Raw genomic sequence first — 25,251 nt, 5'->3', positions numbered from 1 at the left:
TGCGTGATCTGATACTGGGCTAAGAGCTCTGCTGCTAATACTGAGCAGTGTTTCAGAAGCAGACCGCAAAAATAGTCGGTGCCAATGACGAAGGCACACCCGACACCATGGTCAGTCATCAGTGTACACAAAGGTATTTTTGCTTACAAATCACTCATGTGCACAGTTCTAGAATATTGCTCAAGTGTGTGGGACCTGTACCACATAGGACTAACAGGGGATACTGAACATACATAGAGAAGGTTTTATTTACTCCATGGGAGAGTTTCAGAGATACTGAAGGAAGTGAACTGAAAGATTCTTTAAGATAGTTTATGCCTCCCTTACTTATCATTGACATAGGGCTCATGAAGATTAATTACTGCACACACACAAAGGTATTCAACCATTCTTCTTGAACTCCACATGTGAAAAAAACAGAAAGGATCTCTAATAACTGGTACAATCAGATGTACCCCCTGCCTTGCACTCACGGTGGTTGGCAGAGTATAGATGTAGATGTCCTCAATTCACAACTCAAAAGCCAGAAGCTGACACTGCAACAGAATTTAATATTTTTTTAGGAGACTGCTCAAGTAAATGAGCATGCCTTATTATTTGAATACATCAACAAAAACAGTTTTTCTAAAATTTTTCACCTTTGATTTTTTGAAAAGTCTGCTTATAACTTTAAAAAGTGATGTGGTGGTTTGCATAAGTCCCCATAAATTTATCTTAGCATAAAAGTAGAAATAGTGGAGGAGGAGGATATCAGTGTTTAATGTCCCGTCGACAACGAGGACATTAGAGACTGAGCGCAAGCTCGGGTGAGGGAAGGATGGGGAAGGAAATCGGCCGCCCTTTCAAAGGAACCATCCCGGCATTCGCCTGAAGCGATTTAGGGAAATCACGGAAAACCTAAATCAGGATGGCCGGAGACAGGATTGAACCGTCGTCCTCCCAGAAATAGTGGACATCGGGAAGATAATACCACTTCTGAACAAAAGTGATGCATGGTACTTTTCCAAACTTAAAGGTTTAATTTGACACCAACAACTCATCATATTCCACTTTTTAATTATATGTATTCTATTAAATCCCCATAACCATCACAATAAATTTGAACAATAACCTTAGTGTTTGTACTCAGATACAAATAAAAGATTGCAAACAAACAAAACATTTCAGGTTTCCAAAGATTTTAATCATTCAAGAATCATATAATTTGAGTTAAGCCATCTGTGCCAATTCTACTTGAACTTTCTTCCAAGCATCAAGTGGACCATGTTCCGGGCGGTATTTCACATTACATCCATCACTGGCAAGCCTTCCTGCATCTCTAAGTTTCTCATAGACTTCACGCTCATATTTAGTGAAACCCCATTTCTTGGAAACATAGATCTGCAAAGTTAAAAGGCATTTAGAACAAGAAACACAGATTATGGTATTAACAAAATGTCAACGTATCATTCAAGTTGTTTTGTTTACCTTCTGGCGACCAGGGAATTTAAATTTGGCACGGCGGAGTGCCTCAATCACGGCAGCTCTGTGACGATCACTTGTCCTCACACTCATTATGGGCTGACCAATTCTTACACGAGCCACTGTGCCCTGAGGTTTTCCAAATGCACCACGCATTCCAGTCTGGAGCCTAAATACAGTTGTTCAATAGTTAGCACATTTAGAGCCTTCTACAACCCAAACAGTGCAGTAAAATATAAGAGACTGCAAAATGTTATTGCCACCCTGCAAGTACGAACTGTAGTTGCCTCATTCACACAACTTCTTGTAAAGTCCATTTTGAAGTATGAATTCAGGACTGGCAGAAACAGCTATTTTGTAAGACTCCAGGGGAGTAAAGCTATTATTGTGATTTCCAAGCTCTTTTAATACATTCATTTTTCACAATTTCTTACACTACTTCCAAAATGAGATTACTAACGTCACAGTAATGCTTTAAAATTTCACAGTACTTGTAAATAATATTTCACAGCACGTACCACTCTATGGATAACTTTCTTAGGTTTCCCAAAAATGCATCAGTGAGAAATATAACCACACAATACTCACTAAAGTTGCCAAACAATATATAAATATTAAAAAATACGTCCCACTTCAAGAGTATGTACCTGCTCACATGAGAGTCTCAGCTTGCTACCACTTGTCAATTTAGTAGCATTGATTGCAGCCTACATCCAGCTACCACATTTAATCCAGTATGTCTCATTACTTGATGTTACATTGTTTTTGCCCTATTATTACACACGTCCTGCCCCATTAGAACTACTGTCACAAAAATTTGACTATGTAATTAAACCACTCTCCTCATCGAAGAGAACATATCAAAACAGATTCTCTCCCATAGGTCTCAATTCTCTCCACACAATTTCAGCATTAAAACTGATACCTGCATACACTTGCTAGATAAATGTCTTATTACGGTTAAAGCATTAGAGCTCGGAAAATCAATAGCATTCAAATGTGTGTTCCACACATTTATTCTAATTTGTGGAATAGTTTTCTTAATTATGTACACTAGAGTGTTCAGTTGATTTTCCCTTTGCCCATTCCATTGCACACTTCCATATCAATATTTGTTTCAAAAGGTTCTTTTATTTTAATAAAGTAACACAGTGCAGCAAATACTGAGACTTTGCACCTCTTACATTTGAGACTAGGAGGTAGTTTCAGGTTAGACAAACTGAGCAATTGTGTGATTCAGTTCAGATAAATACAGCCACCCTGAAATCATTTAACTCAAAGTCTATTCAATGTTGGAAAATAACATACAGCTAATAAATGTAAGTGGAACAAAGCTCATGCAAGGGCAGGTGAGAGTGAAAAATAAGTTCAGCAAGCTGCTACTCCTGACCTAATTTGATCCAGCTTTGCACTTAGTTTTTGGTGTAGAACACAAAAACCAATTGAGATGAAGCTTTGCTAATGCCACAATCTCTCAAAATTTGTAGAAAAACAATTGGTTGCGATAGCCTTACTCAAATGAATCTGATGTGAATTGGGAGGGGATGACAGGGTGGGGGGAAGGGGGGAACTTGCATGGAGGGTGCAGGGACAGTGGGTTACCTGAGACTGAGGTCAGGATGATTATGGGAGCATAGGAAATGCTGTATGGCCACATCATATGTTAAGTGACAGTGCTCAACAACTGGACATGCAAACTTCCAGCTACAAGCATGGACATGCAAACTTCCAGCTACAAGCAGCAGCATCGAGCAATATGCATTGTCCCCTACGTGCAAAACACGAACTCCCACTAAATGACAGCTACCAGAGCCATCCAGTTTTACTAGTCAGCACCTATAAATTGTGGAATATTGTAACTCAGCAGTTAAGCAACAAAATAAACTTTACTTTGGAAAATAAGGTGATAAAGGAGCACTGTACAAGAAATTTAGGAGGATTCTTCATTGGGAACATAAATATATCGAACTACAAAGGCTACCAGTAAAGTACTTCAAACATACACATATGAGGGGAGATATGTTTGACTATCTCATCAAAGAATTAAAAATAAGTGATCAAGAACTTTCAACATAAATGCAGAAAATGAATAATGTAAATACATAAAACAAGTCACTTTTGCCACAGGTTGTTCATGGCGTGGAGGCATGACTGGCGTTTAATTTGAATTTTAGGTCCCAAGTTTAGCCCAGCTCCTTAAATTTTAAGTGACAAGTACAATCATTTGTTTTGTGTACTATGTTTTCCCAATACCCTTTACACGGCATCTTAAAGTATATTTTTAGTGTATATGCTACACAGTATTCACACATCAAATTTCTAATAAATCACACTGAACAACCATGAAATTTTACTGATTGTTGGGAATGTAATTCATCACCAGTCAATGTTCATGCCAAGTGTTTCAACTAATCTAAATGGTCAGCATAAATAAGACATTTTTTTTTTAAAAAAAAAAAAAGACCAATCTTGTTCTTAAATCATTTCTCCAAAAGTGCGAAATAAAACTGATTAAAGAAACATTTGATGCACCTTATTTGATCTACACGATTTCAAGCATCATTCAAGAGACAAAATGTTTCTCTCTCTCTCTCTCTCTCTTTTTGACAAGTTATTTCACAAAATATTTGACCAATCTCTCATTTTTTATTTTCTAGTTTTATTCAAATACTATGATTTTACTGACCTCACTTGTCTTCCTAGAATCTTCCATTCTTGAAATGTCCTAAATGTAAGTGTTAATTCAAAGGAAGACTGACAGGTATATTTGATGCCCAAAATAGTGAGGCCCTGAAGAGACGAACTTTTTGACACTTCATTTACATAGCTAGCAATAGCTGTTTGTGAATCAGTTTAGATCAAATGATAAAACCCACCCTCTCAAATAAAACATAAAACTAAATCTGCTGATGTCAGATAAAAATTAGCGGCAACAAGTCTGGTAACCGAAGATTTCATCGCAGGGCTGTCAAAGTCAGACAGTGCACCAGAATATGGGCCACTGTCATTAGGTGATGTCAGATAAAATTAACGGCAACGAGTCTGGTAACCGAAGATTTCGTCGCAGGGCAGTCAGAGTCAGACAGTGCACCAGAATATGGGCCACTGTCAACTGGTCGCCACATCAACACTGAGGCGGGTCTTCACAGCACAAGAGATAGCCGTGGGTCACCCAAGTGTGGCCAATACAGAGCCGACAGAGAACCACAGTTCCTGTGAGAGACCCACATGGTGGACTGCCACACATTCATAGTCTCCTTAATGGCACAGTTTGTTGTGCATACTGAGACTATGCCATTCCGTCACCAAAGTTAAAAAACCTGGCAGTGTAAAAACGAACGCATCTCAGTTGCTGGAATGCCAATCTCAATAAGCAGTTTCCATGTAGCCTGTTTGGCCAGCCCGTCAGCAAGTTCGTTGCCTGGGATTCCGACACGTCCTGGGGTCCACACGAACACCACTGAATGACCTGACTGCTCCAGGGCATAGATGAATTTCTGGATGGTTGTTACCAAAGGACGAGGGTAGCACTGGTTGATAGTTTGTAAGCTGCTCAAGGAGTCAGTACACAGAAGAAATGACTCCCCAGAGCATGAATGGATGTGCTCAAAAGCACAAGATACAGCCACCAGCACTGCAGTGAAAACACTGCAGCCACTGGGCAAGGAATGCTGTTCAATATGTCCTCCATGGACATACATGAAGTTGACGTGACCATCAGCCATTGAGCTGTCTGTGTAAACCACTTCATGGCCTTGGTACGTGTCAAGAATCAAGAGGAAGTTACAGTGGAGAGCTGCGGGGTGAATTGAGTCCTTTGGGCCATGTGAAAGGTCCAGGCAAAGCCCAGCCTAAGCATACATGAATGGACCTCAAGTATAGGTAGTAAAGGCAAGGACACCAGTTCAGATAGTAGGGATCGGACAAAAACTGCAATTGTAAGCCCTGACCTGGGTTGCTTATGTGGGAGATGAACTGCTGTGGATGGGAAAAGGAGACAGTAATTTGGACGCACAGGTGCACTACAAACGTGTGCAACATGACTGGTGAACAGTTGCGCACACCTGACCTGCAGTGGAGGGACTCCTCCTAAAAGCTCCCGCCGCTAGTCGAACACCACAGTGGTGCAACCAAACCATAAACCACACTCCCATAGTCAAGGTGGGATTGATGAAGGGCTCTGCAGAGCTGCAGCAGCATAGAGCAATCTGCTCCACTTGATGTTGCTCAGGCAGCAGAGGCATTGAGGTGCTGCCAGCACTTCTGCTTAAGCTGACAGGTGGGGAAGCCAAGTCAATAAGGCGTCGAAAACCAGTTCTAAGAATCGATATGTCTCTACTACGGTGAGGAGATCGTCAGTAAGGTAGTTCTGGTTCCGGAGGAACAGTACAAGTGCCCAAAACGGGAAGCCGTCGGCTAGAGTCTGCGCCTTGTGGATGGCTCCATGTACATGCCACTAAGCAACACCAGTACTGGTGGAGCAGTACGAAATGCAGAAGTCGTCTGCATACAGAGAGGGTGAGACAGAGCCCTACAGCTGCTGCTAGACCATTAATGGCCACTAAAAATAGAGATACACTCAATACACAGCCCTGCAGGAACCCATTCTCCTGGATATGAGGCGACCTATGGGAGGCACCAACTTAAGACACGGAAACTACGAAGCGACAGGAAATTCTCGATAAAAATCAGGAGTGGGCCTCAGAGACCCCACTAGTATAATGTGGCAAGGGTATGATGTCGCCAGGTGGGTCATACGCTTTTCGTAATCAAAAAAGAAAGCAACAAGGTGTTGCTGTCCTGAAAAGGCTGTTCGGATGGCAGACTCGAGGGACGCAAGATTATCAGTGCGATGGAAAGATGCCATCACACCAAATCCAGTCAAAGATCACGAGGAGATGTCGCTTTTAGTCAGATGAGAGGTGTTCAATCATCTGACTGGATCTGATCTGGCCCAGGAGCTGTATCGTGGCAATGTGCAATAGCACTGAGGAGTTCCCAATCTGTAAATAGGGTGTTACAGGGTTCACTGTGGCGTGTAGTGAACGAAAGGACTTTCCTTTCCAGCTCAGCAGTCACATTTGGGGCGGTAGATAACACGCCATTTATGGTAACACGGGGGGCACCTGTTGGGGACTGGTACCCAAAAAGACATTTGATCTATGCCCAGACCTGTGAAGGTGACTCATGGCACGTGATGGTCTCTCCCAACACTCCTGTTTCCGTCTTTTGTTAATCTGGTGAACACCGGCACACAGCTGTTTAAAGGCTACGAGGTGCTCCAGAGAAGTGTGTTGCTTATGCCACTGTAGAGCTCGCCGACACTCCTGAATTGTCTCAGCGACTTCCAGCAACCACCAAGGGACTGTCTCAGGCCAGGACACCCCAAAGAACGAGGGATAGCGTTTTCCATTGCCGAAATGATCATTGTAGTTACCCGCTCAACCACCACATTGATGTTACCACATAGGGGAGATTCAACGGTGACAGTAGAGGTGAAAGCAACCCAGTCTGCTTTGTTTAAAGCTCATCTGGGCATGTATCTGTGGGCCTGACACCGGGGCAGTGACAGGAAGATGAGGAAGTGGTCACTACCACACAGATCGTCATGTGCTCACCAGTGGATACAGATCGTCATGTGCTCACTAGTGGATATATGGGTTAAGACGAGGACTACAAACAGAGATCAATGGCCAAATATGTGCCATGTGCCACACTGAAATGTGTGGGGGCAGCTGTATTTAAGAGGCAGAGGTAGAGTTGGAACAGTAAATCTGACATTACTGCCTCTGAAAGTAAGCACCGTGCCACGCCACAAGGGGTCAACAGTGTTAAAATCTCCCAAAAGTAGGAAAGGTTTAGGGAGTTGATCAATCAGTGCAGCCAACGCCCTCAGGGTTACTGCACCATCAGAAGGAAGATATACGTTGCATACATTTATTTCCTGCATCGTCCTTATCCTGACAGCCACAGCTTCAAGAGGGATTTGAAGGGACACAGGTTCACTGTATACTGTGTTCAGCACAGACACAAACTCGACCTGACACTATTACAGTCACTACGGTTCTTGTAATATCCCCTATAACCGTGGAGGGCAGGGATCCACATTTCCAGGAACCAGGTTTCCTGAAGGGCAATGCAGAAAGCAGGTGCAAAGTTTAAGAGTTGTCATAGCTCAACCAGGTCGTGGAAAAAACTGCCGCAATTCCACTGGAGGATGACATTATCGTGAGGCTGGGAAGGCATGAAGCATGCAAGGAGGCAGATTATGCCTCAGGGTCACCTGCTGCCACCGATTGAGTATTTGTAGCCATTTCTATGGTGGATGAGGTATCAGTGAGAATCAGGTCCGCAGGGGACACTAAGATCTCCACCGCATCCTCAATTGCAGAGTGATAGGGAGTGGTTGTGTTTGGGGCCACCAGAGGTCCTGTTTCTTAGCAGACTGCTTCTTAGTTTGCTTGCTCTCTCACTTATTTAGGGGCTTACTGGGAAGATTTCTTCGAAGCAGCTTCAAGCATGAAGGAAGACCATGAAGCTCTTCATCCAGCAGCTTTTGGCTCCTTTAGCCACTGGCGAATGTCCGCCATGGCATTAATGGGGACCCTGGGATGGGGGAGTCTTCTTGTGGCCCAGTGGGCTCACTGTTCGTGGCACAGAATGAGGAACCATTGGCACTTGGGACAGCGTTGGTGAATTGGCTGCAGCCTATGTCGGCATCAACCAAATGGGGTATAATCTTCCGAATTTACCTTTAGCGTCTGTATAAATCAACCAGTCCAGGGTCTTTTACTCCATGATTTTCTGCTCCTTTTGGAGACTGAGCAGTCTGGCGTGCAGGGGGAGTGCTCTCCACAGTTGATGCAAGTGGGAGGAGGCGCACAGAGTACTTGGGTGCAGTGGACGCCTGCAGTCTCGACATGCGGCGCTGGAAGTGCAGTGGGAAGACGTGCCCAAACATCCAGCACGTAAAGCTCGGCATAGGGATGTATGGTTTGACATCACAGCGGTAAACCGTCACCTTGACCTTTTCAGGTAATGAATCACCCTCAAAGGCCAAGATGAAGGCACTAGTAGCAACACTGGGGAGTTTACAGCTCAGGCATCAGCAGTGCGATCCCTGTGTTATCAGGGGGCTACCATAGATATGTGTCGGCCCCACCACAACGTACTGGCTATCGTGTTGGATATTGGGCATACAGAAATCCAATATTGTCATGGGGGCAAAAGAGGACAGGAGACAATGGAAGAAGATAAGTTACCCCGAAAAGTGTCCTCGCCCAAACAGTTGAATCGCAGGTGGTGATGCAAAGACATGACAAAGAGATTTAGGAGATCAAATCCAAGGACACTGGATAACTCGTGCACCATGTAAGGCATCCTTCCGCATATGGCCCCCACTTCTGTAGAATTTCGAGTGGTAGGTCAAACCATTGAACGGGACCTGAACTCATAGGGCCGAAAAGTGAGAGACTCCTCAGGCCTATTCTAACCTCCAGACCTGCACGGGGTACTGGACAGGTCTTGCATATTGGTCTGGGGTTGGGAGCGGCAAACAAATGGACTAACAATATGTAGGTGGGTGATGGAGCACTAGTTTATGAGGGGTGGGAAGGATATTTGATGGAATGTCCCTCATTTCAGGGCATGATGATAGGGATTCCACAAGTTTAACCATCTGAAATTCCCTGATTTTCAGACAAGTTTTAGCATATTTCCCTGACAAATTTTGACAGTGATTGATTGAGAGGGTTTATGGGACCAAGATGATCAGTCCCATGATTCCATAGTTACTCACAGAAGAAAGAGGGTCTGCTAAAAGTAGATGGATCCAGTCAGGGGAGTCAAACTATAAAGCAAGTAAAAACTCACACGGTAAAAAGCATAAAATGTTAGACCAAATCTAAAAACTGGAAAAAAGAGCTTTCCATGGACGAGTGGTCATGGGGTCGCAAACTGAGAAAACGTGAAGAGGCTCCAACCACAACCAAATTACCCCTGCTCCAGGAGTACAGCAAAACCTTATACCTGGAATTAACCACTTTCATGGAAGAAACTGAGGACCAGTTCAACCGTCCATGAATTGTCAGCTACTATTTAAGAAGGACTATACATAGGACGAAGGGTCAGAAGAAGGGAACATTCCACCGATGTAGGGTACAATCAGTCTAGCTACACAAGCATATTGTGGGGGTGGTTTGTTGCACAGCAGGGGAAACAATGGGTGAGCCTGGTATGACCAATGCATAGATGGCATAAAGCAGTGCACTCCTCCCAAAATTAGAAGGAAGAGCACCAAATTGTAATAGTCTCCTGCATTGTGTGGAGTTTATTACTGAGAGCAGTAGCCAGCCAGTTTATTCCCTGATACCCACATCAGTTAGGACCCAGAGAAAGACAACTAAGCAGGCAGTACGGCCAAAGGAAGAGATAAGGTCATGGATAGCAGAAACCAAAGAATGAAAAGAGTAACAGGCTACTCAATGGGTCAGTACACATTAAATGTGAAGGGACACCTGAGTAACAAAATGGAGGACCCTGGTAACAGCTAGCAGTTCTACTGTAAACACACTACATGATTGTGGCAATAAATGGTGTTCTAAGCCAGAAGGTGTGGAAGCATATTCCACTTTATTTTCTTAGAACCATCAGATAGTAGCACTCACTCAAAGGATGGATGGGATGTACAAGATGCTGGAAGACCATAGGTGCAACAGACCTTAGGTCCCAAGAAGAGGTGACTCCTAATCCGTGGTCTAGGCACCATCCAAGGGGGGATGTGTGAGGAACTACATGGGGCAAATTTCAGTGAACAAATGGAGATCCTGACGGGGGGAAGTGAGACATTCCAACTGACAATCCCACCTGCGGGCAGTGATCAGGAGGGAGATGTCCCTCACTTGCTAAGAGGACAGAGAACACGGGGTGGTCAGGGAATCTGAATGTCAATTGCCTAAGAAACCAGGAGTTGGCTTCATCGTATTTGTAGAGGGGGAATCCCCACTTCCATGAGGAGATTGTCAAGGGGATTGGTGCGAAAGGCACCAATAGCCAGATGTACCCCAAAATGGTGAATAGGATCAAGTATTTTCAGAGTGGAAGGAGCTGCTGAGCCATAAATCTGACTTCCATAATCTAGTCTGGACAAGACCAAAGCCTGCTGAAGACGGAGAAGAGTAGCATAGTCTGCACTCCAAGATGTGTGGGCCAGGAAGTGGAGAGCACTAAGCTTCTGCATGCATGTTGTCCTCAGGTGGTGAATATGGGGCAGCCATGTCAGCTTTTCATAAAAAAAAGGCCCAAAAAAACAGGACTGTGCTGCAACGTCTAGGAGCAGGTTGCCTAAATAAAATTCTGGATCAGAGTATAATATGAATTGACGACAAAATGCAAAACCTGTGTTTTGGAAGGAGAAAATTGAAAGCCTGGAGAGACAGCCCACGCAGAAGTCTGCCGGATGGCAGCTTGGAGCCAGCACTCAGCAGACGCTACCGAATGGGAGATGCAGCATATGCAAAAATTTTAGACATACAATTCCGGGGTAAACTGAGGGCCAACAGAGGTTACAAGCCCATTGATGAACATGAGAATTCCGGGGTAACCTGAGGGCCAACAGAGGTTACAAGCCCACTGATGAATGAGAATTCCGGGGTAACCTGAGGGCCAACAGAGGTTACAAGCCCATTGATGAATATGAGGAAGTGTGGGACACTTAATACGGAACCCTGTGGGATACTGTTCTCCTGAATCCGAGGTATGCTAAGTAAATGCCAACTGCACTCTGAAGAGTCGATGGGATAAAAATTCGTGAATAAAAATTTGAATGGGCCCACAAAAGCCCCAGACATGGAGGATAACTAATATGCGATGGTGCCAAGCCATGTCATATGCCTTACATAGGGCAAAGGAGACTGTTACAAGGTGCTGACAGTAAAAGCCTGTCAGACTGCAGTTTCAAATCTGAGTAAATGGTGAGTTGGCGATCGTCCTTCCCTGAAGCCACACTGATATGGTGACAAAAGGCCCCGAGATTCAAGAACCCAACAAAATCTGAAGCTAGCCATCATCTCGAGCAGTTTACCAAGTAAATTCATCGTGCTAATTCGGTAGTAGCACTTGAGACATTGGGTTCTTCCCAGGCATAAGGACAGGGTAACTACAGTGTCTCATTATTGTGAGGGGAAGGCACCCGTGAGTCAAATGTGGTTGAAGACCCTGCATAGATATTGCCTATGTGTAATGTACAAGTGTTAAATCTGGTTGTGGACAGAATCTTGGCCTGGGGCTGTGTCATCTGAAGAAGTAAGAGCCTCCAAGATTTCCCATTCAGTGAAGGGTTTGTTATAGGATTCAGCTTGATGATGGTTGAAACAGGAGGGCCTGTTCAACTCTGTTTCTGTTGGAGAAAGATGGCAGTATACGAAGAGGACACTGATGCTGCCGCAAAGTGTCACGAGGTGTTCCGCAAGGATCAATGGATCAGTAGACAGAGCACCTTGGAGGATAAGATTCTTGACAGTTGACTGTTGCTGATGGCCCAGAAGGCTACAGAGCTTGGACCAAACCTACAATGAAGAGCCATACGTCCCCAGGAAGGAAAAATAGCTCTCCCAGCACTCACTTCTACTCAACTCTACAAGGTAACGAACCTTGGCCTGGAGATGATTAAAGGGAGGAAGTTGGTCTTGAAGGGTGTTGTTTAAATCACTGCAGTGCCCGTCGGCAGTCCTTGGTCCACTGTGGTACTGGTCGATGGAGACCTGTGAATGGGGGCAGCAGTGTCAGCAGCATGAAGAATAATGGCAGAGATGCCCTGCAGGACCGCATCAATGGAATTATTGTCACAAGGTGACCAATGTAGGCAAGCCACGAAAGAAAGGGAGGAGATTGTGAGGTCGATAGTAGTAAAGGTGCCATGAGTGGCACTGAAGTGGGCACGGGAACTGTCATTGAGGAGACAAATCAAAGTCTGTAGCAAGTTGGTCAAGTAGAAGACAACCTACCCGACAAAGTGGCACTCATGGGGTGGTATGCACTTAAGTCCCCAAGGAGGAGATATAAAGGTGGGAGTTGCTGTATTAAGGTAAACAGTTCAATATGAGGAAATGCCTATTAGAGGGAGGTAGACACTGAAAACCGTGATTGCCCGAGTCGTCTACACACTAACCACTATTACTTCCCAGTTGGTATGAAGGGGGATACAGTCACTAGTGAAACTGGTGTGAACCAAGTGCAAACCCCTCCAGACACTACCCCAGCCAGCACAGTTCGAACAGAATGCCCAACAACATGAAATGTTAAGAGAGTGGTCATCACGAAAGAGTTTCTTAAAGAGCAGGACAGAATAAAGAGTAGGAGGAAACTTTCCGTTGTTATTTCCAGGTGGCGGCGATAATATCCGTTGCAATTCTACAGGATTATCATGTGGTGAGAGTCCAGGTGAGAAAGAAGCCAAAGGGAGGTCACCTCCCTTGGACAGTGGTAGTCACCAATGAGGATGTGGTGAAATCCATAAAAACTGAGTGATTCAGGATGAGTTGGAAGGGGCAAAGCCCTATGAGAAGCCTCATCCTTTGACTTGTGCTGCTGCTGCTTCTCCTTCTCCCTCAGAGGGAGGGAGGAGGCATTATCAGTAAGGGAAAAGATTGCAATGATGTCAAGATCGGACAGAGAGCAAGTTTGATTTGGGGCCCTGAGTGCGGGTCTCCCCTCCAGCCCAAGGGTGCAAACTTCCTGTCCCAAGAATGCTGAGGAGGAGGAGGAGGAGGAGGAGGAGGAGGAGGAGGAGGAGGAGGAGGAGAAGAAGCGGTTACTGGAGGTGGAAGGACAGGAGCCACCAAGGGTGAGAAAAGGGAAGGGCAGTAGGAAGGAGGGAAGGGGATGAGGAGGGGAAGTGTAACTGAGGCAAAGGTAGAGGCGAGATTTACAGGGTATGAGGTTTGTCAAATTTCTTCCAGGCCTCGAAGTAGCTGAGATGGTCAAGGTTCTTTATTTGCTGAAATTTTTTCCTTCATGCACACTGGACACAGTGGTTAGTGGGGAGATTGGCAGCAACCAGTCCCCACAGATGGGAAAGGCATCGCATCGTGAGGACATGTGGCCGAACTTGAGGCAATGGAAGCAACGCAAAGGGAGTGGAATGTATGGCTTCACATCGCATTTGTACACTATTACGTTTACCATCTCAGGCAAGGTATCCCTCAGATATGAAGAAAGTGCCAGTGTCTACACAATGGTCCTTAGGGCCTTTATGGACACTCCAGACGAAATGAACACCGCATCATTCCAATTAGCCTTATGTTCATCATCGAACTCGAGGAGGAGTCCCCATTGAAAATTACATACTGTGTCATACTTAGTGACTTGTGAGGAGCGATAGCTGCAGGCACAGAGGTAGGCTGGCTGAAGTTGTCTTTATAAGGAGAGAGCCACATCTCATCTTAATGATTCAGCTTCACCGAACTTGTCCTCGGTATGTTCCACAAAGAAACGGGGTTTGGTGATGGCAAAAGTCCCCCTGCCGATCCTCGCACAGACGAGGAACCGCAGAAAGGGTTTCGTCCCAAGCCGGCATATCTGTCCCTCCTCCCAGGGTGTATCCCAGGATGGTAAGGCTGGAAAGGCAGAAACAGGAATCGAGACAGAACTACTTTAAGGACAAGATGCAGCTGCATATGAGTGGCCAGAGTTTAACACATTTACTGTGACAAACTTCTGCCCTGGTACCATCCACTCTGAACAGGGGCTTGTCTTGTGGCACCACCCAGCCACAGCAATGGCTGGCTAGCAGGACAGTCATAGCCAGTTCTGTTGCCTCGAAAAAATGGGCAACCCCTTCTATGCTTGCACAAAGCATTCACAGCACAGGTACCAGCTGTGTGATTCCTGTGGTATCAGGGGACTCAGCCACATGGGTACATAAGAGCCCCACCACACGGACTGGCTACCGAGCTGGTGACCTAACAAGGAGGCAAAAGGGCTTTGGCGGGATGAGAGGAAAGGAACCCACAGCAGACACTAAGGAGGGGGCCGTTCTCCATCTGGCTCACACAGCAAACTTCAAACTTGGAGATGGAGGTCAAACCTGACGAGGAGCAAAAAAGAAAAGCCAAAAATGAAGAGGAAAAGCAACCAACCAAAACTGCAAGATGAAGTGAAGCCATGAGGATAGCTAGGCCGACAAAGGACGCCAAGATAAGGAAAGGGAGGGGGACAAGTGAAAGAAAGGAGGACAAGGAAGGAAAAAGAAGGGCAAAGGAAAGCAGCCTGGAAAAGAATAAAGGCTGCAATAGCTCAGGGACCCAAGCACACCACACACATACCCATAAAAGAGCTGTTGGGCCCCTGGAGGGGCAAATTTTGAGATCTCAAGCACAAATAAAGACATACATTGACAAAAATGCAAGGACTTCTGTGGTTCTAAACATGTGAGCAAAAATCTTGAGTACTAACATCAATATCTTTTGCCATGAACTGTTTTTAGACGGAGAAAGCAAGCCAAATGATATGTTTCATAAAGATCACCCATGTTATTTTATTTCAATAAAATGAAACATTTGATGACAAAAATACGTATTTCATTGGAGCCGCAAAACAAATTTAAAATACCTTATTTATTTCAGAAACAACCTTAGAAAAAAGTCGGCCACTTCAAAGAAGTGTGTAAGGTAGAGAAGTTGTGTAACCCAACACTATAGGTGACTGCCAATAAAATATTGTTTCTATTATGTTCATTATTATCAGTTATTACCCACTGAGGTATGCTTGTTTCTTCTTCACAAAATATGTGAGTACATAGTGTACAAACTGCCAATGACTACCAAAATTTTCTTCATCTTATCATCCTCCATTTCTAATAAACAATCTACTTACAAAGTGCCAAAATGTACTAGAATAAATAAAATGTCTATAAAACACCGCACTGTACAACGTTCTTGCTGTAAGTCAGTCAGAATTCCTGAAATCCATTGCCAGTGGCCTCTGGCCTGCCAAGCAGCACTGCAGTCCCGCAAGTCCATGGATAAACCACGAAAATCTGCCTCATTTACACCACACACAGACCTGGCCTGCAGGCAGATCATTGAGACTACATGCAATGGGCAGGGCCTGCACATTAGTCGGGAATGTTGGGCTTCAGACTGGCAGTCCCAAACTGTCAGATACATGGCCTGCAGTTTTGGCCCATCACGAAAGCCCACTGGTGTGGCTAGCCATCTACATGTCACAGACAGCATGTTGATGAAATGAGGCTGCAGTGATCAATCCATGCAAAAGATAACTTGCTTCAATACTTTGAAAATCAATACTAATGAGGATAGGTAGCAACTCACCATGAAGATGATCACTGAGCTGCAGACAGGCACATAAAAGACAATCACACTCTCCCAACTAAATTTTTGGCCATGGCCTTTGTAAGAAAACAAGAGCACACACTATTCACAAGCAACTCATGCACACGAGAGTTGTCTCCGGCCGCTGAGTCAAGTCTCTGAGAATCAGATACAAACAAACCACTCCTCACACCTCCCTGCCTCTCATCAGCAGCTGTTAGGCTAGCAGCACTGACTGCAAGCAAAGAGGAGTGGTACAGAAAGGGAAGAAGCAGTATGAATGAGGGAGCAGGGAAGCAGCTCACATACTCAGCTGCATCCAGCCAGTGACGATTCATGACATCTCAGTAAACAAATCATTTCAATCTAATGAGCCAAAAACAAGATTTTCCAGTGGTTAGAAGTAGTTAGAAGTTGTTCTAGGGGGGAATCGACAAGCCGCTGGTATCATTTAGAGGCTGCTGTCCATTCAAACAGTACATCCCAAGCAAACAGCAAAATATGGGCTCAAGATACAGATTGTGTGTGACAGCAAATCACAAAGCCCAAATTTATACAGGAAATGAGAGTGGATTGGCACTGGAAAACATTAGGGAAGGAGAGTAGTTGCTGATCTTACCTCTGATTTTTGGGGTCAGAATGTAACATGTGAATTTCTTTACATCATTCAATTTGTGACAGCTGCTTCATAAAAGGAAACTGACAATGTTAGGAACCACATGTTAAAATAAGCCAGAGCTTCCACAAAATATGACCAACAAGGAGGTTCACAGCTCTTCGTTTTACTTCGCAAATGACACTACACTTGTCAATTATATTCCTAAGAGAAATAAGAATGTTGTACTAATGAGCACTCTCCACCATGGTGGGGGAATAGGTGACATGGCTGATGAGAAGTAAAAAATGATTTTAGATTATAATTCAACCAAAGAGGCTGTAGACACCATCAACTAACAGGTACATCATATACGTGCAAACAAAAAACCACTAGTTGGTCCATGATAGTTTTCTACACTATTCTTGATATTGCTGCTTATAATGCATACGTCTCGTGGACTTCGACTGACCCAAGTGGAATGAAAGAAAATTGACTAGATGGAGAACATTTTTGGAGGAACTTGGAAAGTCACTGGCTGCAAAGCACATTGCATCAAGGAAGCATTTTCCAAGAACAGAAGATTCTCGAGAATGATCAGGAGCGTCCAAGGCCCTGAAGGAGTGACAGGTGTGGCTAAATCAGTAACTACAAACCACTAAATGTGCGCATGCTAGAAGGTCTCTCCTTCAAGCAATGACAATAAAACTTTTGTCGAAAGTGTAATAAATGTGTATGTAAAACACATCACCACTTGTGTCCAAACTGCAGTCAGTAAGAAGAAAGGAAAGTTAATATGGGTTGTTAGATGGTTGAGAAAGACTTTTGGTGGAAATGTTTGTTCCTAATATAACCTGCTTGAATAGTAAAATAATAAATTTTCTTTAGTGAACTTCTGTGTATTATTATCATTACTTTTGCTATCGTTATTATTATCACTACAATCATTAACAACCAACTGTAATAACAATGTTCATCGATTACAACTGCACGAAAAATACGTCTGAGTAGAAGCTTTTTTCAGCATTTTATTATGTCGGATCATATTGACCCAAACAGGTACATTTGTGTAGCAAATGTGAACACAACAGTCCACTATTGATTCTTTATATCTGTGTGTGTGTGTGTGTATAGCTCATTGTAAACTGTTGCCAAAGCCAATTACAGACAATGCCTGTAACTAGTAACTTAATAGTCTGTTTTTGTTCTTTGCACTGCGTGTGGCATGTTTAATTGACGTACAGTGCCTAATTTGGTATGGAAATTTCACATGAAAGTGGCAAGACTAAAACCATACTCCAAAAAAAATACTGAATTTCAGATTTTTTATTCGAGCATGTTAACCGAAGTGGTGGTGGTGGTGATGTTTGGTTTGTGGGGCATTTCAACTGCATGGTCATCAGCGCCTGTACGAAGCCCCAATTTTTACATAGTCCAATCCAGCCTGTCACGAATGATGAAATGATGAGGACAACACAAACACCCAGTCCCCGGGCAGGAATTGAAACAGAGACCCTATGATCCAGGGACAGCAACACTAGCCATGAGCTGTGGACCTTAACAAGTAACATTACAATGGTAAGTATTTCTAATGGACATAAATGGCTCCTCAGTGGTTAATTATAAAGAGTGCTTGCAATGTTATGATACATATTGTTAAAGAGCCAAAAAAGTATAGCATTTCTGCCAAGTTCCCACGCTGATAACAATGAATATATATGTAAGGAAATGCATGTTACACCAAATATTCAACAGACAATGCACATACAGTGCTGTTTACTCACAACCTATTCCTTGTTAAGAGATGGAGAAAATCTGTCAAGACAAAAATTTTCAGTAAGTTTGAAAGTACAATGTGGCTTGGACATTGCTTCTTGATCTTCATTTATGATATTTCTGTATTCTGCACCAAAAGTTATGACAGTAAGCTGAAGGATAATAGTTGCATTATGTGGGCTTATAAAATATCAAACTTATTTTGTGTTTCCAATGTTGTAGACACTCACCCTAATTAAAATGACTAGTACCTACACCAAGCTACAGACAGTGCTGAATGCTGGCAGTCATTCATGCAGATTCCTTAGGTACATTTTCTACAAACTTAAAATGGAAGCTCATAGTATCTTCCATACTGAAGAACCCACAATGGCTAGTTCAAGTAAAAACTAGATAGCCTGCCTATTTAAGTTGCAAAGCAGAAGTAATCATTCACCAGACATTACCAATATTAACACCACAACACTAGTGAACTTACCTGTCAGCTCCAGCACATGACAACATTTTGTTTATACGAATTACATGGAAGGGGTGAAGCCGCATTCTGATGTGAAACTGGTCTTTACCACAGTTTTTCACCATGTACTGCAAAACAAAGTTGTAAGTTAACCACTAGGCATTTCTGTAAATTTAGTTGAATTGAAGCCCCGTTGTAAAATTAATTCAGCAAACCTTATTTGCACAGATTCTACCAGCTTCAAGTGCCTCCGAGGACAGTTGCTCATATTCATCTGACACAAGATGCACACACAGTGGGAAGTCTTCAACTCTTGCTTTTTTCCTTCCCAAGTCAAATATTCTAATCTTGGGATCAGGAACACCTCTGCAAAACCTTGACTTTGGATACGGTTTATTTTTGCAGTAGCGATAGCTGTAATAAAGTCAAATTATTTGCATCATTAAAAGTACCAAAGAAAATTCATTATCATGTATCTGTAACTGTATTACATCACTAATGGACACATGTACCTCCAGGCAGAATGATAGCCAAGAATGAGGAAGGTAGAGTTGCTAGCATTAATCTTTCTTTCAAACTAGACTCTCAGATAGCTGGCACAAGGAACTATTCCTGATTTTAAAAAGGCATTTACTCATTTCCTATTGCTATCAAAACAAAGCAAAGTATATGTAGTGAACAATTTCCAAGTTCATCACACAATCTTTCACTCTGCTTGTTAAATATGTTTTGTTTGTGAGTATGTAGGCACACTGAATCATGTTCTGCCCACCAGAACCATGGAGAATGTACTGAAGTTACACTCAAAACAGGCCATCTTCAATTAATTCAGCTACTCTGGCACCAGGCTAAGAACCAAGAAGTAGATGGAAGGGAAAAGGGGGTTGGGTCCTCTATGTAACTTGTATTGGAAATTACACTAATTTTGGGGAAAAAAATGAGGAATCTGGCTTACCACTGCCATTTTCAAAACGCTATCTCCCTCCCAAATAGGCTAAACAAAATTCACAAACTTTACTTACTCTGACAATTGCCTGAACGACAAGCAACACTTGATTGTACAAGAAAGTAAATAATCTGTGTAAACTACAGTAACTTCTCTTACACCATGAATTGTTTTCATGTAACTACTTCAACATTACATTTTAATTTTGAATAACTTAACAATTATAACACTGACAAATACAGACAAAACGATGGAAACAATGCACCCACAACTCTGGAAACACTACAGTGGCCAAAGGAATTATCCAATTCCACCCATCCAATATGACCCGAGGTGTAGTGGTAGCGATGCATATGACATCACTGCACTGTGGAGTTTATGAGTTGGTTTTTTTTGTGTGTGTGTGTGTGTGTGTGTGTGTGTGTGTGTGTGTGTGTGTGTGTGTGTGTGTGTGTGCGCGCGCGCGCGCGCGCACACACGGGCGTGCACTTGCTGAATGTCAAGTTGTATTGGGTTCATCTGAGCTTGGATGCGTGAAGTAGTTCAGGATGTAAGGTTTAGAAGTGTTTTCAGTGAGTTATCAATTATTTTTTGTTTATGTGCTTCGAGTTTTCATTAGATGTTTTTGGTTTTCTGTCTATAGCGCAGTAAGACAGTTTGTTGTGTGGCTTTTGCTGTATGGATATGACAATGGAATATAACAGTGCAGTGTTGTAGTAGGAGATAGGGCAGGGCATGCCTGTCATTAAAATCCTCCAGTTATCTGGACTGATCATTGAGACTGAAGTGTAGCACTTGTGGCAACATGATGTTAAGCAGAGTTCCATCTTTTTTCTGGCTTTACATCCGAGTTGTGATGTTTTGTGTATTTATGGTGTATTGAATCTGCTTTAATTTATGTAGTGATGTTTGATTTTTGAGCTGTATTGGTTTTATTTCTCATAGTTGCAGGTCTTGGTTTTTTGGTATCAATAGCTGTGGTTGACATATATACATTTAACACAATTATAAAAACAATCCATAAGTTAAATTCAGGAACTATACATAAAATGGACAAGCCTTCAACATGTATTTTGATGCATATAGGGCTACTGTGCATAAATCATGAAAGAATACAGGGCTGGAGGGTTGTCCAATACGTAGCTTCTACCATGGAACTGTACAGCTACATCTCGTACACCCCACTGGGTAACAGTCAATCAAAACAACCAATTAATATGGTGTTACAAACCCAGGAACAGACCTGTGACACCACGAGTAAATCCTGCAAGAACAAAAACTTATGGGGAGGACAGCTACCACATTTCTGTGCTCTGTGTAGCCTACCTAAACAAAAATCAGTGACTTAACAACCATAAGTAGATTAATTTGCCTGGCACTATAAATCTGCATTGTATACCAAGGTGGCTTAACACACGTCATTCAACAGCATAGTCCAACAATCCGTAAAGATATCAAGTTCCGTAATGATAAAGTTCCTATCTGAAAGCTTATCTCACACCCACTACTAAGCAAATTACAAAACACTAACAAAAGAGCTGCACATTGATACGTAACAAGTAAAATTTGAACAATGAAGGTATTCATGCTGTTACTGAAAGCCCTGCACTCTTGTTTAAAACCTGCAAAAAAGAGGCCACTGCTGAACACACAGAAGGACTTCAGTGTAAAAACGAAGCAAACATTATCTATCCACATGTTTAGCTAATAAACTGTGCCAGCTCAATGCAAACAGAACTATGTATTTTAGCACTGACTACGTTTATGTGCCAAACTAACAACACTTCCATCGCAATAACTCAACAGCAGGCTACTTATCACTGACAGTTTGGGAAGTTCCATATAAAGGGCCACACTACGATTACAACAGATATACATAAGGTAACGAAACTTAATAATAATTTGGCACCCTCGCAAGGCAGGCTAAATTATCTTCAAATGACGCAATGATAAATAATTAATGTGTGGTTACGCTTTATTGTGCAACATGCCATGGACTAAGGTTAAAACATCATCGGACAATAAATTTGGTAAATCAGTAGTTATTTCCTAAACGGTCACTAAAAAATTAGAACCTTTACGGTGATATTAAGATACAAATACTAATCCAACACAAGACTACAGTAATAATGACCATATCTTAAGCACTCACCATCTCGCTGGCCGCCGACCCATCTTGGTCTGAAAAACACAGAAAAAGGTTACTTTTTATCACTATAGCTAAAACTACAATAGGGGCACTGACCACAACATTTCTTTCATTTTTTAATAATACACAACAACGGATGCAAAACGATTACAAACATATCTTACCCCTTACAGCCACGCGTCCTACGGCCAAATGAACTAATGTAGAGGTCAGAGATAACGGAGTTACGATCCAAATGGGTGGTACCAAAGATGAAAAGAATTACGATGTTTCATTCACTCTGGCCGTTATATCACTTAAAAACATTCCACAACCCACTTCAAATCAAGACGTTTAAACTGGTCGTCAACGGGTCGTCAGGTCACGTTATGTCAAGCTTTCTCGGGGAAAAAGTTTTGATGGTATCGTTGTCTGCTATCATTGTAAGTTAACCATTTTTCGACATTCTCACCTATTTTATAGTAGTGTATATCATTCTGTTGAGTCTTCTTTATGTTTATTTTACTGATTTACTTTGTATGCGTGAAAAAATACTAATTTTAATATTGTAGTGCGACTTGAATATTTTTCCCATTGAGCATCTCTCCAAAAGTAACGTCAGATACGTGGAAGTTTAAAGTGATTTGGGGTTTTCACTAACCTAACAGAGCTGACACCTACACGGCATACAAATGATAAGTTGATGAAGCAATTTTCATTAAATAACATTTTCATATGAAGAAGTCAGCACTAATGTAGGAGAAAATAAATTTGTTAACGTCGTTATAAGTTACATAAGAAAAAACATAGTTTATAAGGTAAAAGGGTTCTATTTATTTCCTACCAACATTGTTATTTTGTTAGTATCTATACAACCTCGCTAGCACATAAATAACGATGTTTTGAAATATTGATTCACTTCTCAGCGCTTTACCACACAAAACTAATCAAGAACATACGTACATTATGAAGTTGGATTTGGCTATTAATAAACTTTATCATTGTTAGTTCCCATATTCAGATACTACACTCTGACTTTTTCTGTTATGGGTAGTGTCCAAGTGTTACAAGGCTTAAGGCAATAGACATGACATGACGTACTGGCCCGTGTCTATTCTTTTAGTACTTCGAGTTCAGCACTGTGACAGTAAATTATCTCCTCTGTGAGAAAACATTTTTCGTATTGTTTGCTCTCCGTTTTGTTTAACTTCTGCCACGGAGGAAGGTCAAGTGTATTGGTACTTAATGTTATCATGCTGAAATGTTTTAAGAAATCATTTTTCTTAGCTATAACAGTTTGGAGAACCAAAGTCATGGGTGTGGCAGATGAGAGCTTACTGAGATCAGTTTTGTCCCTACTATGCGAGAGTGCTTTTCATAGCAACCCAAATGCAATTTGCTTACTTACCACAGGGGAATTATAAACAATATGCAAGAAAAAATGCCCGGAGACCAATGTTCCTGGCATCTCTTTCAGGAGGTAGTGTGATTAGTGCCAATCACTTGAATGAAACCTGAAAGTACAGTCGCCCTCGACATGTAAACCCTCTGAGGTTTGTACTCAGTATCGAAGTTGGGAATCATTACACCTGGATCTTCTATGCAAAGAGGCGTACCATATCGTATCATTTAGTCTCTGTGCAAATGAATGTGGTCAACATAGGGAAGAATCAAATTACTGATGGGTAGAGCGCCATTGAACAGGGGAAACTGCAAAGCAGTGTTGGACTAGTATATTGGACAGCAGTCCAAGAAGTGAACCTGAGAAAGTGTGTATCCAGGTACCTTGTTCTAGCAGTACAAATAAGATTCAAACAGGTGTTAAGGCTGTAGCAATTAGTGTTCCATCAACAGTGTGTGTGATACACAGAGTGCAGTGTAAGAGAAGCAGGGTGGCACCCAGTGATAGTAGGCATGGTTGTAGAATCTGTTTTACATCTTGTCCACTCAGGGACTAAATATTAGCAATACCATTTCCGCCGGTATTTACCAGATGCGGCTGAAATGAGTATAGAGAACATATCCATAACGTGACTACAAAGAACATCACCAGAGTGAGATTTTCACTCTGCAGCAGAGTGTGCGCTGATATGAAACTTCCTGGCAGATTAAAACTGTGTGCTGGGCCGAGACTCGAACACAGTTTTAATCTGCCAGGAAGTTTCAAAGAACATCACGTTGATAGCCTTACCATTGGGAGCGGTAGACAACAGAATCCTCAGAACAGTTCCTTGGGAGGAATTGTTAACCTTATGGAAGGCACAGCTACTGTTGTCACATGGGCAAGCGCTCGTTGTAAAATTTACAACATGGTCATCTGTCAGTAAAAACTAACTTCTCTTAAACAAACAATAATATTTACTGAAGAAAGGAGCTCATATTCACTATCTTCAACATTTATAACAAAATCTTTTGCTCTTTTAGTCCTTTAAATAGCATTTTAGCCAGTTTTTCTGACATATGTTCTCTTTCATAACACCTTTTACAGACAATTTGTTTGCGATGTAATTACAGCAATGTTCAGAAAAATGAAAAAGTAGCCAATGGCTATCTTCTTATAATTATTGAACTGGAGTATCAGGCAAACATGTTAGCTACAACGTCAACTCCACCTTTTGTCATGTTGTATTCAATTATGTTTTCAGGTTTCTCTGGTTCTTCATCCACTGTCCCCATGTCAGGCACAGCAGACAAAAGTGTGATAGCACAGTTTTTATAAGGAAGATGTGAAACTAAGGTCTTATCCTACTGAAATCCAAACATTGCACTTCCAGTTTCTTTTCCTTTGTTTCGAAGAAATTCTGGAAGAATTTCATGTCTGTTCTTGTACCAATGCAAGTGATAGTCTTCTGCAGCAAATATCCAGAAAGGAGGTAGGTTGTGTACCAATTGTCAGTTGTACAGTTCCTGTTAGAATTTTCTATAGGCACTACATATCTTATCACTATGTCCTCAGGGATATTATATATTATGCGAGGAACCGGAGTGGAAAGTATTTGTACCACTTTAATTCTGGCGAATTCTACATGAGAACTGGACATACACTCGACCCCTTCCTTACTTACCACCTTATTGATTATGCGCACAACGGTAACGAAAGGAATTGATGGTGGACCCTGCAAGTTGGTAAAATAAGGAGTGTACACTCACAATAATTTAATAAAAATCATTACCTATTCAGTAAAGAAAAAGGGAATTTTATCATAATAAACGACAGGAAATGGGATTCTGCATCTATCTATGAAACGATATGCAGATTAAATATTACAATGTGATTTATTATAAATCAGAACACTAAGACGCTTGATTGTCAATACAAACAGTATGCTAAAGGATAGGTTATACTGAACTATTATGAGAATAAGAGTTGGCTCGAGAACAAAGGCCTCCTACTCACTGTGATGCAATAGATTGACGATAATGATTGGAGGTTCCAATGAATCAAATATTACTCTCCCCAACTACAATGCAGTATAGCGATTAGTAGTGAGAGCTCAAATGGGATCACATGGAGAAACAAGCAAGGTAGACTTGTAGCAAAGCGAGTGCACATGCTGC

At 42.3% G+C, this 25,251-nt stretch overlaps 1 protein-coding gene across 1 annotated transcript; it reads right to left on the bottom strand.

Annotated features, from left to right (window-relative positions):
• Positions 1–1,161: 1,161 nt before the first annotated feature.
• On the bottom strand, positions 1,162–21,982 carry LOC124599465 (60S ribosomal protein L10). The gene is made up of 6 exons (XM_047136080.1): positions 21,879–21,982; positions 21,718–21,746; positions 18,835–19,033; positions 18,641–18,747; positions 1,468–1,630; positions 1,162–1,380 (listed from the first exon to the last, which is right to left on the bottom strand). The coding sequence occupies exons 2-6, from the start codon at positions 21,738–21,740 to the stop codon at positions 1,210–1,212; spliced, it is 663 nt and encodes a 220-aa protein (XP_046992036.1). The 5' UTR covers positions 21,741–21,746; positions 21,879–21,982; the 3' UTR covers positions 1,162–1,209.
• Positions 21,983–25,251: the final 3,269 nt, after the last annotated feature.

Source organism: Schistocerca americana, chromosome 1, assembly GCF_021461395.2.
Source record: "Schistocerca americana isolate TAMUIC-IGC-003095 chromosome 1, iqSchAmer2.1, whole genome shotgun sequence".
NCBI lineage: Eukaryota > Metazoa > Arthropoda > Insecta > Orthoptera > Acrididae > Schistocerca > Schistocerca americana.
The sequence above is the reverse complement of the archived record's forward strand: the minus strand, read 5'-3'. Positions and strand labels throughout refer to the sequence as shown.

Coding starts and splice junctions, on each gene's coding strand:
- LOC124599465 (XM_047136080.1), bottom strand. CDS start 21,740: ATGGGTCGGCGGCCAGCGAGATG. Junction 19,034..21,717: donor GGTCGGCGGCCAGCGAGATG/GTGAGTGCTTAA, acceptor ACTTTATTACAG/CTATCGCTACTGCAAAAATA. Junction 18,748..18,834: donor GTAGAATCTGTGCAAATAAG/GTTTGCTGAATT, acceptor TTTGTTTTGCAG/TACATGGTGAAAAACTGTGG.